This window comes from Melopsittacus undulatus, chromosome 6 (assembly GCF_012275295.1).
Source record: "Melopsittacus undulatus isolate bMelUnd1 chromosome 6, bMelUnd1.mat.Z, whole genome shotgun sequence".
In the NCBI taxonomy this organism is placed as follows: Eukaryota; Metazoa; Chordata; class Aves; order Psittaciformes; family Psittaculidae; genus Melopsittacus; species Melopsittacus undulatus.
The window spans coordinates 31,985,023-32,003,447 of record NC_047532.1 but is presented as its reverse complement, the minus strand read 5'-3'; the positions used below and the strand labels follow the sequence as shown (position 1 = coordinate 32,003,447).

The 18,425-nt window shown below is 34.7% G+C and overlaps 1 protein-coding gene across 1 annotated transcript in view; it reads left to right on the top strand.

Moving 5' to 3' along the window:
• Positions 1-18,425, top strand: part of ATR (ATR serine/threonine kinase) — a 43,205-nt gene that overhangs the window by 19,756 nt on the left and 5,024 nt on the right. The window contains exons 23-42 of the mRNA XM_031047186.2: positions 582-695; positions 1,658-1,773; positions 2,645-2,765; positions 3,672-3,809; positions 4,901-5,108; positions 5,550-5,728; positions 6,618-6,782; positions 7,693-7,784; positions 8,371-8,462; positions 8,867-9,044; positions 10,228-10,404; positions 10,783-10,942; positions 11,458-11,637; positions 12,969-13,111; positions 13,548-13,645; positions 14,707-14,939; positions 15,744-15,878; positions 16,481-16,681; positions 16,984-17,127; positions 18,194-18,344. Of these exons, the coding sequence (XP_030903046.2) occupies positions 582-695; positions 1,658-1,773; positions 2,645-2,765; positions 3,672-3,809; positions 4,901-5,108; positions 5,550-5,728; positions 6,618-6,782; positions 7,693-7,784; positions 8,371-8,462; positions 8,867-9,044; positions 10,228-10,404; positions 10,783-10,942; positions 11,458-11,637; positions 12,969-13,111; positions 13,548-13,645; positions 14,707-14,939; positions 15,744-15,878; positions 16,481-16,681; positions 16,984-17,127; positions 18,194-18,344 (3,025 nt within the window). The remainder of the gene's footprint in view (positions 1-581; positions 696-1,657; positions 1,774-2,644; positions 2,766-3,671; positions 3,810-4,900; positions 5,109-5,549; positions 5,729-6,617; positions 6,783-7,692; positions 7,785-8,370; positions 8,463-8,866; positions 9,045-10,227; positions 10,405-10,782; positions 10,943-11,457; positions 11,638-12,968; positions 13,112-13,547; positions 13,646-14,706; positions 14,940-15,743; positions 15,879-16,480; positions 16,682-16,983; positions 17,128-18,193; positions 18,345-18,425) is intronic.

The following is an 18,425-nucleotide window of genomic DNA, read 5'->3' as shown; positions in this document are numbered from 1 at the left end:
AGCGTGTTGTGGAAGAGTCGATTTGTCAGAAAAGGGGAATCTTGGTTAATCATTTTATAGTCATCATAGTCTGTCGGTGGTCTGTATTACCTTACAGATAGAATCCATTAAAAAGGTTGCACGTTAAGTAGGACTCTTCTTCCTGCCGGTGCAGCATTGCTATGAAGTTTTTGTGATCGATGTGCAGCTGTAAAATACTATTTGTGTGTAGCAGCTGACTGAGACTTCTCTTGCAACCGTTTTACATGAATGGGTCTTCTTTTATTTTCTATATGGTAGTTTTGTTCCCATCTGCTGGGTATCATTTATTCCTTTGTACAAGTGAGTACATTAATGCTGTGGTTTGAAGGGAAGACAGCAGTTTAATTGCTTGTCTTATTTAGTCCACTGGAACTAATGAAATACTATAGCATTGAATTGTCATTTAGTAGTTAAGAGTAGGGAACCTCATCATTAGATGCTTTGAAAATCTATACTTACTTTCTTATCTAAACCAGTTTATAGGCAATGACTGTTTAGAGAGTAAAGATAAAAAGTACTCTGTTTGTTTTAATGAAACTGGTGTTCTGTTTGTGGTTGAGGCTGGTGTGGAGGATCCAAATTTTGCCTATGGATTATTAATGGAACTGACCAGAGCATTCCTTGCTTATGCTGATAATGTTCGCGCTCAGGATTCTGCAGCATATGCAATTCAGGTAAGACAGGTGGTTAGATCCTGGGTTTTTACTTCACAAATTGTTTCCTGTCACACTGAACTCAAAATTACACAATATAAATATACATTTTGGAGTACATGTTTAAGTATTTCAGACTTCATCCTATGAAGCTTTAAATGACAAGGTAAAATGTTATTTGGTATTTTGATTTCTTATTTTTTAAATGCCTCAGTGCTTAGAATTCTGGGGAGCTGTCAAATAAAGTATTTGTTTGCTTTTGTGTCATGATACTGATGGAGAGATCTGATGTTTCAGATATAACTAAGGGTCCAGACATAGTAATTCAAGGAGTAATCCTGAGACTGACTTAAAAATAGTGCAGGTTCCATAGGCAGAAATGAAAAGCAGTAGGTATTCTGCTTACACTTTTACACACAGTAGGGTTTTTCTTACACTAAGAAGGAACTGAAAGACGGTCTACCCTTATTTTCAGAATCTAGTCTTTTATGCTGGTTTGCCAGCTCCAAGCTTATTTGTTGGTTGGTTGGTTTGGTTTTTTTTGTTTGCTTTTTTTGTTTTGTTTCTGATTTGTTTTGGGTTTTTTTTTTTACTTTTCAAGGGGTTTTGTTGTTTAATAGCTTTGTGAAAACTTCAGGAAAATAAGTGGCTCCATGTAGTCACTGGAATAACAAGATGTAATTAGCTTATGCACAATAAGCAATCAGACTAACTTCTCCTGGCTCACTGGCAGATGTACAGAGTACAATATAATGTGGTCCAAACACCGCCTTGAGAGTCTGGAGGATTAGTAGTTAACTGAAATCAACACTGCATAGTAATAGGGGATTAACAATATTGGATGAATGTTTTGCAGTTATAATTTGATTTAAGCATTCTGTAATTCTATCTCATTATTTCTATGTATGCACCAGTTTTTGTTGCTACTGTGGCCATGAAATATTTTCAGTGCTAACTTGGTCATGTAAACCATGCCTTTTCAGGAGTTATTGTCTATCTATGACTGTAGAGAGACAAACACTGACTGCCCGGGCTCCAGGCTTTGGAGGAGGTTTCCTGAGCATGTGCAAGAGATCTTGGAACCTCACTTAAATACACGGTATGTGACAACTTAAGCAATTCCTTTTCGTAACAGCTTTCAATAAATTTTTTTTTTTTAATTAAGTTTTGTGATTGTTACTCTTCTGTGAAGAGTGATGTATGTATATACAAAATTCAAATCAAGCCTTTCTATGTAAAGCTGAATTAGCACTTTCTGGAATGTAATTCTGTCTAAATCAAACATGTAAAATTATCAACTCATACTTTGCCTAGATCTGCCTGTTTGTCCCCAGAGCATCATCTTCTACAATGTACTGAAGCTTTTGTTTCTGCTTTATTTTCTCCTTGGAAATTCTCACTAGAATTAGAGTTTGCACTCCAATTCATTAGTAACTATTTATTGCTACCATTTATGGAAGTAGGAGGAGCTCACTGGATTTCAATTTGACTTTTCATTTGTTGAATTAATGATAAAAATTATGTGAAGAAAATTTCAAATGCTGTGTGCACCTTAGTTTTGTATAATGAGCAATATTTCCTTTTTATTTCTTCATGAAGACAGTCATGCTTATCTGTGATAGATTTTACTATTTTATTCAGCAAACCTCTTGGCATTTCTTGGCTTTCATAAATGTTCTAATTTTTTCCTGTCAAAAACATAGTACTCAAATATTTATCAAACTACAGTTCTTAAAATTGATTTGAACAGCCCTTTGAAGTATACTTGAATTCTAGTAACATGTTAAATTGTTCGTATTTCATGTTTCATTTTAAAAAGCTCTAGAGTACAAGATGCTGACTACTGAAAGTGTTTACTTAATTTTGATTTTTTTAATATTCAGTATATGAAATGTAATGTGGTTCATAATTAACAATGTGCTCTTTAATGATATAGAAAAGTCTATTAAATGGATATTTAAAAATTACAGGTACAAGAGTTATCAAAAGGCTGTAGATTGGTCTAAGATGAAGAAGCCAATTTACTTAAGCAAATTAGGTGATAATTTTGCAGAATGGTCGGCAACTTGGGCAGGTTATCTTATAACAAAGGTAAGAGAATAAATCTGCTCTCTATATTGCTATGTACAACACAATTCTTGGACTACATTACGGTTTCTGAACAGGGTGGATGGGGAAATGTGCCTATTTACTATAGGCCTGTTAAAGCACATACCTACTTCTTGCATCATCAAGGTAACCATGCCTGTTCCCTTCCCAGAGTTGCTGCTTCTTGGCTAGGTTTCACAGGTAGTGTCAAAGCCAGAAATCTAGGAAGTCTGCCCTTGTCCTAAGGTTATTATACAGCTGAAGGCACTGACAAATGCTTTTGAAAGGTATATTAAATGTTTCTGGAAAACCTCAAATTTACCTTCCCAGTCTCTGACAAATTTCTTGATTTCCCTATAAATTTCTTTTATTTCCCTATAGCTCCACAGTCCCAGCATATAAAAAATATTTCTCTCTTTCTTTCCCCTTTCCAACATATGACCCTCTGAAGATTTCATTTCTACATCAACCACTTTAAGAAGTAAATGTAATCACAATAGCTCAGTAGCTGCACTGTCCTCTTTATATTACAGATGGAGAAGAATTGAATGTCTTCATAACTTCCTACTTTTTACAGGCTTTTAAGGGCAGAAGAGAGGCTGGGTGCAGTAGTAGACTCTTAAGTCTTTTAACATTTTTTTTATGGCCAATGCAAATCTCCAATGGTGTAGGAAACATGGAAAAGTGGAACATATAAGCAATGTTTGCCTGTCTTTCTGTAGTATCAGCAATTGATACATGTAATAGCAGCTGCCTTCTGGCATCCCTGTTGCAGCTTTAAGTCTGAATCTTCTGTAGGAGACAGGTATCATAAAATTATTTGATGGAATAAAATTTGTATTTGTCAGCAAAAAGAAATCTAGTAATTATTTGGGCATTTGCTTTTTCTGAAAATAATATCTTCTGTAGGTACGACATGATCTTGCCCGAAAAGTTTTTGATTGCTGCAGTATTATGATGAAGAATGATTATAAAGTAACAATTTATCTGCTTCCACACATCCTTGTCTATGTTTTGTTAGGATGCAGTCAAGAGGATCAACAAGAGGTGAGATGTGTAAGATCTTGGTAATGTTCTTCCTAAGGAGCTGTTCTTCTTAAGAGCTGTTCAACATGTAGACCTACATGTACAAATTTTGTGTTGAACTCCTTTTCCTGTATTAATAATAAAAAATTTCTGCCAGAGTTTTAAATGTTCTCATACAAGTTTGTGTTGAACTGCTTTTCTGTGGATTTCCATCTATTTCTTTAGTAGGGCCTAGGACAAGATTATGCAGTTCATTGTAACTGCAGTAGCATCAAGAGGTGGAGTGGTACAAAGAGAAGAGAGTGTAACATGAAAGGATTAAATTGAACTTGTATAATTCCAAGATTTCAGCACCATAATTTCTTTTATTTCCCTTGTATACACTTAAAATTTATGTGCAAAAACTATTTAGCTATTATATTTTTGCAGAACAGGAATCAAAGATGTCTTGCAGCAAAGCAGAGATAGAAGAGAATCATCCAGTCTGCTTTCCTTCACTTTGCTATAACAGCAGTTGAAGAGACTGAAAAAATATAACTTACATTCCGTTAATTTGAAATTTCACAGCTAACATAGCTATATTTAAACACTGTGGGTGTGTAGAGGTGTGTGGTATTTTTTTCTTGTGTGAACAAGTACATCCACATAAGCATTTGTTATTTATGTTATCTCATTGGCTAAACTAAACAGGAAGCAGGTCTTTCAGTATGTTATTTGCTTAAATGTAAGCAAAAAATAGATCTGTGATCTGATAGCCTGTAGATAACTTGACTCTTAACAAATCTTGAAATATTGTATTTGCAACAGAAGTGCACTAGCATTCACTGTGTCTTGAAACCTAAAATTCCAGTAATCATGATGGTTACTCTGAAACTAAGGGTTTGCTTTTCAAAGGCTTTTTCCCTGTATGCAGTCTCCTGACAACAAGTGTTGCTTGGTTTACAGTTTTTTCCTCTTAAGATTGGAACGAAGTTTGCAAATAACTTCAAAATTATAAAAAACCTAAAATTAAAACCATCTAGTATTTTAGCCTTTTTTGTGTTAGCTGCAGTTTCCTACTGTTGTGATGCCCATATGGTACTTATTCTTATATCATATAAATGTTTGTGTAGGTTTACATGGAGATTATGGCTGTTCTGAAACACGATGACCAGTCTACCAGGAGACTTGATGACAGTGCATCTGATCTAAGTCAGCTGAGCACACAGACTGTGTTCTCTATGCTTGATCATCTAACTCAGTGGGCTAGACATAAGTTTCAAATACTTAATGCTGAGAAAAATACTGGCCAGTCTAGGAAAGACAGAAGTGATCTAAAAAGTGAGTGATGTTTATTATATTTAAATAATGGCGTTTACTTTTTTCAACTAAGTATTTAAATTTGCCGTTTAGGAATGCAGTGTTAATATACCGCGTTAGTCTGCTTAATGATTTGTTACTATCAGACTGTGATTTCCACCTTCTCCCAACTCAAAACCATTGTTTGAATGCTTATTTTGTGTACAGATTCAAAATAAAACCAAAATAATAATTTCTTGGTAGTTTCCTTAAGGTACAATTTAACATATTTTAGACAGTCATGCAAGATATAGGAAGATCACTTGGATTGTTTTAAATAAATTATTGTTGACAGAAAATTGTATTATTAAATTAATCAAATTATGTCACTAACTTATGAAAATAACTGAATTTTGTTGCATAAGGTAATTCTTTAAATGAAACATGATTAGACAGACTTTTTAAAATGTCCCTTTTCTGTAGCATCGAGTGATAACTATGGAGAGTATCAAAACGTGACATGTTTTCTGGACCTCATACCTCAGGATACGTTAGCTGTGGCTTCCTTCCGCTCTAAGGCTTACACAAGGGCTGTGATGCACTTTGAATCATTCATCATAGAGAAGAAACAAAATATTCAGGAGCATCTTGGATTTCTTCAGGTTCTGAAGTTCCTTTTGGATTTTGTTTGTTTTAATTTAAAATTAAAGTAGACACTGATGAAAGAAGCTGTGTGAAATTATTCTTTGAGATGAGAAAAAAATATAGAGTCAGGCTCTTGCTGTGGGATACAAGTGTTTAATTGTTGGTCTTTCAGCAATATGTAGTACTTCCCCTTCCTTGGCATGCTTCCTGTATGCAAAGGAAAGAGGAGCTTTCTAGTGTATAATGTAAGATTGTAGAAATCCTAGAAATAGTTAAATGTGGGTTTGGTGAAAATGTAACATTTATATTTTTTAGTTAACTCTGTGCCTTTTGTCAGAGAAAACACAAGCTGTAATGAAAAAAAACCCAAAACTCAAAACGCTTTGAAGAATAAATCTTCTAGCTTTCCTAAAGTACAGAAAGAGATAATGTTAAAAAGGATTTAAATTATTTTCAAGGAACATTTTAACCTGTGAGATGAACCTGTTCTGATTCCTTATGGTTTATACTCCTCATAGCATTTTAAATATGAAAAACTTAGACTGTTGCTTTTCCACTTTAAATAATCTGCACCTTCATATTATGCTACTTTATCATGTAATAATAGCATTTTTATTTTGCCCTTTATACAGATTGTTTCAGGTAACTTGGTGTGCTATTCTTACTCTTTCTGTTGTATGCGATCATGAGTATTACAGAATGCTAAGCAAAAACAGGGCTCAATGTTGGAAGTAGCTCAGCAAAACTGACATTTTTTCATGAAAGCTGAATGCCAAGCAGTCCTACAGAGTAGTTTATTCTCCATTTTCAAGAAGATGCATGATTCTTAGCATGTTATATGTAAAATATCTTCTTGTTGTCTTAGAGTTGTTTTTAATGTCAATTTCCATTTCTGTTTAAATAAAGAAATTGTATGCGGCTATGCATGAGCCAGATGGAGTAGCTGGGGTGAGTGCAATTCGGAAGGCAGAACCATCTCTCAAAGAACAAATCCTTGAACACGAAAGTATTGGCTTGTTAAGAGATGCCACAGCCTGTTATGACAGGGCTATCCAGCTGGAACCAGATCAGGTAAATTCAAGACTTTTCAATTAAATACATGTTGCTGCTATTTTTAAAAATCTTCCTTAGTAAATATAAGGCTAAGCCAAAGATTTAGGTAAAATGAGAACGTAAGAGTTTGCTGTGGCAGTTGCTGAGTAATTACTGCTATTAGAAGTGTCTATGATCTGAAACAAATTTCTTACTGGGTTTATATTGTCTTTTGTAGGCTTGGGTTAATGGCTGGATGCTTATGCCAAGGTTTTTGCTAGGACCAATTAGAACTCAGCCTTTGCATGGGATGGCCAGGAATTTGATTGCTTAAGTATCAATCACTACCTGCTACATGCAAAGAGAATTATTAAAGCAAATCACCACAGGTTGTATTCAAAGTAATTCTGACATACTGTTCTGATTATGAACTTCTAGGGAAAATATTCATAATATAAGAGCAATTGGAAATCGATTAAAGAATACTTAAAATTATCTATCTTCCATTCCTCTGGCCATACTTCATTCCCAGGGTATGGAGGACGTTTTCATGAAGACTAAAACTGCTTTGGGTTTGGGGGTTATTTCCTTCCTGTGACTTTCTTTCTTCTGGTTCATTTCTTTAAATTAAATTTTTATTCACAGCTCTGATATGGGTATTAATAAATTTAATATGAAACTGGATTTGTGGTGAGGCACATTTCAAAAATTGCCAATGGTGATGTAAGTTCTTGGATAATCGTAGACTTTAGAGTTTTGAATGTTCACTTAGCTTATGATGCAATTGATAATGCATTTTCATATTACTAGAAGCATCCAAATAGATGTATTTCCTCATTCAGACTGCATGAATTTAACTAATGTATCTATGTGATTTCCCCCACCCCCCCTTCTTTTTTTGTGGTTGTTTTTTTGTTTGGTTTTTTTTTTTTCCTCCCCTTATTTCTAGATTATTCATTATCATGGTGTAGTGAAGTCCATGTTAGGCCTTGGTCAGTTATCTACTGTAATTACTCAGGTCAATGGAGTCCTTGCAAACAGGTACGGTAGGCATTTATTACAATGTTTATTTGAGTAATATGAAGCTTTTGTGTTACACCTGTGTCACAGTAGTCATTTTTGTCCATTGTTAAGCATTTGAGGCTTATCAAGCACAGCCAAACAGTAGTGTGAAGCTAGAAAACTTCACGTGCTTTGTCTGTATATTATTTATTTCAAGTGCCTCCTGTCTGCACTGTGTGCAGTGGTGATACATGCTTTAGTACGTTAAATAGAACCTTCCTTTGTTGTCTTACATATTACTGCTTCCAAGGGTATTCTGTAGCCTAAGAGAATAAATGAATTGAAAGATGGTAGTTTTTTAAAAGAGCCATTGAATTTAAGTACGCTACTTGGAAACTGAATTTGTGAGATCGTGTTGTACAGCTATCATTTGTTATCAGTGCGTATCCTTTGGTTTTATTGAATTTTATTAGAAGCAAGCTTACTTTGTTTCTTTTCAAGTAAAGAAAGTTTTATATAAAGAATATTTACAAATGTTGTGTAGGACAAACATACTTGGGGGGGGGAAGGAAAAACAAAAATTTGCTCAGTGCAAATTTTTTTTTGCCTTTATTTTCTTTCATAGGCCTGAATGGATATCGGAATTGAACACTTACAGGGTAGAAGCAGCCTGGAAACTGTCACAATGGGATTTACTGGAAAATTATTTGGCTTCAGGTAAATCATCATGATACCAAAATATGAATACTTCCTTGAATTTCTGAACAAGTGTAGGTGTTAGTCTAATCATCTTGAATCAAGGGGCAGGTATTTTAGTTTTTTAGTCTTGGGTTTTACTGGGGAGAGGCTTGTTTCTGATAGTCTTCTAGAATTTGTAGATGTATTTGATTGTAAACTTTACAGTGTTTGAGTAGAAAATTAAAGCGAGTGTGAGGGCAGCCTTCTTCTGGGTTTGCCTGAGGGGGTGGATTCTGAGGTGAAATTAGACAGTATTTCTAAAATTCAGTTAATGAGTTCTTGAAAAAAATTACTATTCCAGTAATATATTAACACAAATTAGCATGTTCAGATTAAGCTGCTTAAAGAAAGAGTTTAAGAGGCTATTTTTTCCCTCACCAAAGATGAGAAGTCTACCACATGGAGTGTCAGACTAGGACACTTACTATTGTCAGCCAAGAAGAAAAATGAAGCAGCTTTTTATGAAAAACTCAAGGTTGTTCGTGCAGAACAGACTGTACCCCTTTCAGCAGCAAGCTTTGAAAGAGGATCCTATCAGCGAGGATATGAACACATTATCAGGTCTCTGTTCTTCATGTCATTATTTTCAAATCCAGAAATCACCTAATCAGCTATGCAGCAGCAAGAATTTTCAATTTCCACAATAAATGTACTGATGTGCATTTTCTATCACCTTTTTGTTTCTTATATTTGGCCAGCTGGAACTCTGATTAATTGGGATTTATCCATCATGAAAAATATTAACAATAAAACTGTTTGGTATAGTCTTTCAGAATTGCCAGTCAATTATGTAAACATCAGGTAATAAGCATGGAATTAAGTAGCACATACAGGTCAGTAATTCCATTAATTCAAATAGCTTAAGAGCATTGCTTTTAATCTATATGGTGGCCTAAAAGCACTCCCTTCTATCAGAGAGCAGTAGGAATTGAAACCCCATCTCTTTCAATTTTTTTACTTTTTCTTTTTTAAAAATTTTGAAGGTAGCTGTAGCAGACTAAAAAGTGAGCTGCCTTTTTTGATGAAAAAGGCATGATACATCCCCTGCACTGTAAATGAATCCTTATGGCAAGATATTGCGTAAAATTAGCCAGTTGAAGTATATATTTCTGAATTACTGCTTAATTCTATTTTGTGTTGGTAGTTTTTGCAGTGTTATATTAGTTGGGAAATTGAGTTTGATTATTGAGAAATAACTGTTTCAAAATAGTTTAATTTAGTCATTGATCTTGACTACTTGGAAGCCCTTAGCCGCTGATTCTCTGTCAGATAATACCCACTTACTCCTGGGCTGTGCCAGTGAGAACCTGACAGTTTACAGGCTCTCGGCATTGCAGCTTTTTATAATTAGTGATATCTAATAATAATGGTATTTTTTTAATAAATGGGATAACTTTATTGTAAAGGAGGTGTTTAAGTAACAGTACATTGCCTCTAAAATGGTATTTACTGAATGTATCAGACTTTGTGAAGAGTTATTGCTCAAAGTAATGGATAGAAACACTCTTTCTAAAAACTGACCTCCTTTCCAAGAGATCTTCATTTTCGCTGTGTTCAGGAAAAGTAAGGAAATAACTAATCAGTGTTTGGTTTCACTGCATTTTCGCATGTTAAAAACTCCTACTATTTGAAATTGCTTACACGGCCAGCTTTTAGAGAGAAAATTGCAAAAGCTTTGTAAAACTTGCATGCATCTCAAACAGCAAGCAATTTGTTTTCTTTTTCCTTTATTTTTCTAACCCAGGTTGCATATGCTGTGTGAGTTGGAACACAGTATTGGACCAATGTTTCAGCAACCAAATGGGGACTATGGTAGAGATTCCCTGAACTGGTGTGCTCGTATTGAAATGACCCAAAACTCTTACAGAGCAAAAGAACCCATTTTAGCACTGAGAAGGGCTTTGCTTAGTCTTAGTAAAAGGTGAGAATGTGGCTATTTCTTGTTTATGTTGTATTGTCGGTAATATTCTGGTTTCCCACATGTATATTAGAAGAGAGAAGATAAAACTGTGAACATTTGTTGTAGATGCAAGCAGTCTTCTCCAGTATTACAAACCTTCAATATAGTAGGGAAAAGTGGTCTTTATAGGAAAGATAAAGGAGAAACGGGGAAAGAGCGCTTGTATCTAGGCCTAAACAGAAAGAGGGTGAAACAAATATGTATTACAAATAATTTGTAATAGTAGCAATATACTGTATTGAAAAATTTTGTGTGTTCACACATTGTGATATTTACTTCAGATTGTAAAGTAGCATCAATGATTGAAAGTTTTAATTTCCTGCAAAAATATCTCTGCAGCCAGGATTACAGTGAGCTGCTTGGTCAGTGTTGGCTCCAGAGCGCTAGAGTGGCAAGAAAAGCTGGTCATCACCAGACTGCATATAATGCTCTTCTGAATGCAGGGGAATCTACACTCTCAGAGCTTTATATTGAAAGAGCAAAGTGGCTCTGGTCCAAGGTAAAAAAAATAAAAATTACTTACTTTCTTATGTGCAAGATAGTAATATTTTTAGCTTTCTTTAAGGAGAAAAAGGCACACAGTCAGTATATGTAAAATAAAATATATCAGCTCAGACTTCGAGCACATTCTGACTGTAGTTGGGCCACATGAAGTTTTTTACCTCCCACTGCTAGTCACCCCTTTTCTGTATCCATTGACTTTTCTGTCAGCTATGTGTAAAACTGGTTGATCACCTGCCTCTGTGAAAGCACCCCATGCAAATTTAGAATATCTTAATAGTAGATGTTTCCTTTATCTATATCCTTTCAACTTATAGAGGTAGGTAACAAACATGGGAGCAATTGTTGTGGTAAACCTAAAGGTACAACAATGCTGAGGTTAAAAGGGAATATAAGAAGCATTTTAAGACAGTACCACACACTTGGGAACATAGCTTTTCCTTTTGTACAGTTATAAGATGGAAGACTTACATTTCACTGAAAATATATAAAATATTTTCTTCTTTCCCTTAGGGTGAGGTTCATCAAGCACTCATTGTTCTCCAGAAGGGGGTTGAGTTATGTTTCTCTGAAAATAAAGCTCCGTGCAATAGTAAAAATCAGCTTATTCATGGTCGGGCAATGTTGCTAGTGGGCAGATTTATGGAAGAAACTGCTAACTTTGAAAGCAATGCAGTTATGAAAAAGTATAAGGTAATTTGATACACTAGTGTTAACAAGACATTAGTTTTGAATAATAATATAGCCCATAAGTAATGTATCATTATGGTCATGATGATGTCAACCAAGGATAATATCAATGGGATTAAATGGTGTCTCAGTGTGTAGGAGGGTATTAGTACTTCTTTTAAAGATTTAAAAGAACTCTAAAAGATTTAGAAGCCTCTAAGACTGAGTGGGAGCTAAGAATACCTAATGTAACTCTTAAAGTAATAAACAAATTGCAGGAGCATGGCTTTTTTTATGAGTGCATGAATTAGAATTCATCACTAAAATGTGGGCTACTCTAAATAGACAGTGAGAACATGATGCGAGACGCATTGCACTACTCTTCATTGTTACTTCTCTCTCTGGTAACGGTTTTTAACTGCACCTTATGCTTGCAATCTCTGAAGAACTAGGATGCCCCTAGGAAAAGGGGCAACTGGTATGTTTTTCTACAACACAGCACTACACTGCTTCATCTTGCTATGCTAGTGAAACACTGTGTTGGCATGGATTAATATTGTCAGCTAAACCTGTAGTAGGTGCAGATCTTTATGCACCCTTAAAAGTAGTATGTCTGCCATCCAAGTTTTGGCATTTGATCCTTTTAAAACTAACTCCTGTCTTCCTAATTAAAATACTTTTGGAACACTCATTTAGAGAAAAGTGTAATGGATATATCAAATCAAAGGAAGGTTAAAATAACAGGAATGAATGATTTTTTTTTTGTGGATTATATTAAAATACTAATGCTTAGGATTCTCTGCTGTCAAAATACTGGCACTAGAAACAAGCCAGTGTTATTAGATAATGGATGTGCCACTTGCTAAGTTATTTTTTTTCTAATGTATGCATTTAGAAGGAAAACAAATGTGAACAAACAGAATCACTTAGGTAGGAAACAGTCTTCAGGATTTAATCCAATCATTAACATTCTGCTGTTTTACTTTTCAGAAAAACCCCTCAAAGAAACCCAGTATTGAGTCTATCAGGATCAGAAATTTAATATTTTTCATGAAACTATAATCTTTCCCATTGAGGAATCCTACATCATCTTCTCTTGAATTATCTTGCTCTCTCCAAATCCAAAATGTATTTTAAGAACAGACTTCTAGCTTGTATAGGCATTTATCTTGGGGCCAGATTACAATTTTTGGAGTTAAAGTTACAATTAATGGTTCTTTGCACTTAGTTTGCAGAAAAGGAATTAAAACAAGATTCTTGGTTTTGAGAAGCTTTTTTTGTTATTGTTTTACTTATTTTTATTTTAAATTCATCATTTTCCCAAAAGTAACTATCTCTTCTTGATTTTATTGCAGGATGTTACAGTATTCTTGCCAGAATGGGAAGATGGACATTTTTATCTTGCTAAATACTATGATAAATTAATGCCTATGGTAACTGACAACAAGATGGAAAAACAAGGAGATCTGATTAGATACATAGTTCATCATTTTGGGAGGTTAGACCCTAGGAGAACTTTGCTTAGTTTCTATAGAAGGCTGACTATTACCCTGGGAACAGAAAACTGCAAAAAACCTTTTACAGGAATATATTGTCTTACAACAAATCAGACTGACTCAGGTTTTTTATGCAGTATTTTAAAACAAGATGCTGCATGCTTCCTTTTCGTTTTCATACCTAATTTTACTTTTGCCTTCTGAATAGGCAATTGTCTGTCTTATGCAAGACAGTTAATTATTTTATCTGCAGTTTTGATTAATAAAAACACACTCTTTGTGTATTATTAAGCTTTAGTTGTTGTGGATGCATTAAAATGCTGAACATATATTTCTGAAGTCCAGAATGGAATGTGAAACAATTCAGGATGTAGAATTTGTAAAGCATCTAATATACATATACCATTAACACGGTGTGCTTTAAACATGTAATCACAGGTCTCTACAGTATGGAAACCAATTTATCTATCAGTCAATGCCACGAATGTTATCTTTATGGCTGGACTTTGGAGCAAAAGCGTATGAATGTGATAAAGGTAGGTTTTTTCTCAGTGCATATTTCCTGTGTCATACTTTTGAATATATGATTGAAAGAGCAGTGAAGTATGTTTACAGTTCTTTGTTTAGACTTATAACCTGAGATTATATGGAAACAAGGAAGTACTATTATTCTTTTAAACTACAGGATGTTAGTATGCAGGGGAGTTACTTATTTTAATTGAACCCTCCAGAATTTATTTTAAAATATATAATGAGATAACGTTGTTCCTCGGGTAACTTAAGTTGATAAACAGATTTAGAAAAATTCTTTGCATGTCGCCTGCCGTCTGCTTTTGTATACACTTGCTACAGTAGAGTGTTAGGCTTTGGGGCTTTTTTCCTGTTAGTCTTTGTTCCAGTTGTCGAAGGAATTTTACTGACATTTAAATGGAGGGGGGAGAGCACTTGCTACAGTAGAGTGTTAGGCTTTGGGGCTTTTTTCCTGTTAGTCTTTGTTCCAGTTGTCGAAGGAATTTTACTGACATTTAAATGGAGGGGGGAGAGGGGAGAAAGGGAGGAGCAGCATCAAGGCGAGTGAAACTACTCCTATAGGTGCATTTTGGGTGGGAATCTTTTGTACAAATGAAAAATGCAAACATTGCCTGCAGGTCTAGAGTGAAGCAGACATTTCTAGCTCCTTGATCTTGACTGGGTTCTATAGACAGGCCAACCAAATTTGGCTGCAGGCACATCAGATGCTGCTTTCTGTGTTGTTGATGTGCTACTCATGCTGGCCCCTCAGGGGCAGGAGTGGAGATAGGAGCAGAGGTGTTAATTTCATTCTTTGCAAAAAATTCCTTCATTTCCTCTTCACTGAAGAATCCTTTTACTAGGCACAAAAGTGGAGTGTCATTGCATCACTTAAAATATCTATTATTCCTCTAATTTTAAGAGTGTAAAAGAGCATTTCTTGTGTTGTCTATTCTGTGTTCTTGTTGTCTCTGTTTGTTTCCTGATATTCTGGTTAAATATGTTTCTGTTCATATTTGATTTAAATAATTTTGTATTTCCAGTGGGAGAAAAAAGGAGAATAATCTTGTCCCCTTGTGTTTTTCAGCTAGTCGTTCAGAACGTGTTCAAATGAAAAATGATTTAGCTAAAATAAATAAGGTGATTACAGAGCACACAAATCACCTGGCACCTTATCAGTTTCTGACAGCTTTTTCTCAGTTGATCTCCCGAATCTGCCATTCTCATGATGAAGTCTTTGCAGTTCTGATGGTGATTGTTGCTAAAGTGTTTTTAGCCTATCCCCAGCAAGCAATGTGGATGATGACTGCTGTGTCCAAGGTACTTTGATAAATATAGCTACAGCTTTATTAAGTTTATAAAACTGCTTTCATTAGAGAGAAATGTGAATATTACCTATTTTAATTTAAGATGATAAGGAGTTAAGAGTTGCAGAGCTATGGTAGTGTTATGGAACAGGATAGCAATGCTGTGACTGTAAACAATGATATTGCAGTCAGACATTACAGATATTACAGTTTAGATATTACTGGTTTTCAGATTACTCTTCAGATATAACAGTTTAAATGTTCCAAATTAGAATGCTAACATGCATCCTGACTTGTATGATGTATTAGGAAAGGAAGTTTGAGCAAATAGCTGATTAATTGGGTAGTTACAGAAAACAGATTTTGTTGCTTCTAATAATTGTAATAGTGCTTCCAGTTTAATAATGAAAACAATCAGCTCTTTGCCTCGATTAAAATGAGGTAGATATTCCTAATATTACCTGGTACTTGATCATTCTGTAGCAATTTGAAAAGCATGGTGCATGCTATTTCTTTAAGGGTGTTGAAGTAGCAGTCAGGATACACTGGCATGTTCATGAGTATTTGCCTTTATGTTGTGAGACTCTCAAGAATGATTTCGGAAAGTAATAGCCCACACACACATCCCCTGCACCTCCCCCGGTGGTGCACTGAAAAAACACTAAATTTCAGTCGGAGAACATCCTGCTCCAATTAAATATGACAATCAATAAGCAGCAGAAAGAATGTGTTCATTATTGTGGGGCGTTAGGGGGTTTGGGCATTCTTTAATTGATTTGACTGATTTAATAAATTTTATCTTTCCTCTTTTTTTCAGTCCTCTTACCCTATGCGTGTCAATAGATGTAAGGAAATTCTAAACAAAGCTATTCACATGAAGGAATCTTTAGGAAAATTTATCGGAGATGCAACACGCCTTACAGATAAGCTATTAGAACTATGCAACAAACCGGTACTTACAAAAATAACCAAAGTAATGCATGTAATATGGTAATTTAAAGATGTTATACAAAAGCTTCTTCTGACAGCCTTCATTAGCCAAATCTTTACATTACTGCAATTTAACAGAAGCTATGCTAACTTGTAGTTTTTTTTACATTTTTATATTATTTACTTAATAAAAATATTATAAAATAGTAGAAAACAGCTCAAAATTGAGAACATAGCAAAGTATTTCAGTACATAATGATACTTTTCACAGTGTGTAAGCTATATATTGTTTTGTGCTTTCACGTATCACTCTGGCCCAGTAGCGTTCACAGAGTTTTACTGTAAAAAGGCCAGTTGTGTTTTTTATGAAAAAAATGAACTTGATAATACAGATAAAACTAAATAAATTCATTCATTATTCTGTATTTACATTCAGTGTGAAAAATACATATGACACAATGGCCAGATATGTTTCTTTTGACCACTGCCTTTTAATTTGAAATTTAATTGTCATTTTTTCTTATTACCATAAGCATTTATTATGTTATTCAGTAGTTAATGTGAAATTGCAGTAATATTTTAGGTGTTCATTTTTAATATGTGAACAATTTTTTTTTTCACAAGGTTGATGGAAACAGCTCAACATTAAGCATGAGTATTCATTTCAAAACACTTAAGAGACTAGTAGAAGAGCATACATTCAGTGAAATTCTCATTCCCTTACAATCTGTAATGATACCGACTCTTCCTTCAATTCCTGGTACACATGCTAACCATGACCCTTTTCCTGGATGCTGGGCCTACATTGCAGGCTTTGATGATACGGTAAGACTCTAGCTGGCAACTTGTTAAACAAATGCGGCTGCAAGCATATCTTGGTTCCCTAGTAATGGAGGAATGAGTAGGAAACTTCGTAATTACTTTTGTGAAAAGTGAGTGGCTTATGTCATAACAACCTGAGACAGATACAGCCTCTTGATACTTCAGTAAAGTTTTGGCCTGAGGTTATTGTGCTGTAGCACCACGGAAGTGCCAACATGATTGGTTTCAGTGGTTTATTACAGTTAAATGCTTTATTTTGTATGATCTGATAAAGATCTTAATAAAGAATTTAATTATTTCCTTAGGTGGAAATCCTTGCCTCACTTCAAAAGCCAAAAAAGATCACCTTAAAAGGTTCAGATGGGAAATCTTACATTATGATGTGTAAGCCAAAAGATGATCTAAGAAAAGACTGTCGGCTCATGGAATTCAACTCCCTTATTAATAAGGTTTGATGACTTAGATAATCAGAGGCATTATACTTACTGACCACAACAAAATACTGAACTACCTAATGAAAAAAAAAAAAAACAACAAACCAAACAACTTGGATGCTTCATTAGTGACTGTAGTGGTAGGACAAGGGGTAATGTGTTCATCTTACACAGGGGAAGTTTAGGTTAGATATAAGGAAGAAGTTTGCTACTGTGAGGGTGGTGAGGCACTGGAACAGGCTTGCCGAGGAACCTGAGAATGCTCCATCCCTGGCAGTGTTCAAGGCCAGATTGGATGGAATCTGGGGTGACATGGTTTAGCATGTGGTGTCCCTGCCCATGGCAGGCGGGTTGGAACTAGGTGATCTTGAGGTCCTTTCCAACCCTAACTACTCTGTGATTCTAACTTACTTTGAGATAAAGCTTACTGGAAGAAAAGTGAGCTATTGCAAAATATCTTATTTAAGCAGAAATTGGTGGCAATTGATAATGTGTAACTTCTGATGGACTTGTGGAAGTAATTAACAAAACATAACGTTTTGCCAAAACAATTGCTTATTCCAGCAAAAAAATAGAGGAGAGGTTACTTATATTAAATAAGTAACTGCAAACTTTCTGCTGTCATGCTTCATATTTCTTATTCAGGATTTTCTAATATTTTCTGTAAGAAGTAGGTAAATTCATATTTTCATGCTAAAAGTGTTTCCATTCTTCTTACTTCAGTTACAATCTGTTTCTTAGCAATATGCTAAGGATAAAGTACATGTTTTCCATGAGGTTCAAGCATCTCTGATAGCATCTCTAGAACACTAAAATACTCCTTTTAGTTATTCTGCTTAAGGGATTAAAGCCTTGTAAAAGTTATGCAAGTTACAAATTCTATTGCAAAATTCTGTTTTAAATTACTTTGGAGAACAGATGAACATTTTGCTTGTATTTGACCTACTGCAGACAGTGAAGCTTATATTTTTAAATTCTGGATCATGTAATTAGAAAATAGATAGAGATAGGATGGTTAACGTTACTGATACATTTTAATCCTGTCTGTTATCTGCTAATCTCATTTTTCCTTTTGGAATAGTGCTTAAGAAAAGATGCAGAGTCACGTAGGCGAGAACTCCATATTAGAACCTATGCAGTTATTCCGTTAAATGATGAATGTGGCATAATTGAATGGGTGAACAATACTGCTGGTTTGAGAAATATCCTGATAAAACTTTATAAGGAGAAAGGTAAAGAAATACCTTAGACTGTAGTGATACTTACTTTTTTTAAAGAGCTTGTATCTTAATTAGTAAATGAGACAAACAGCA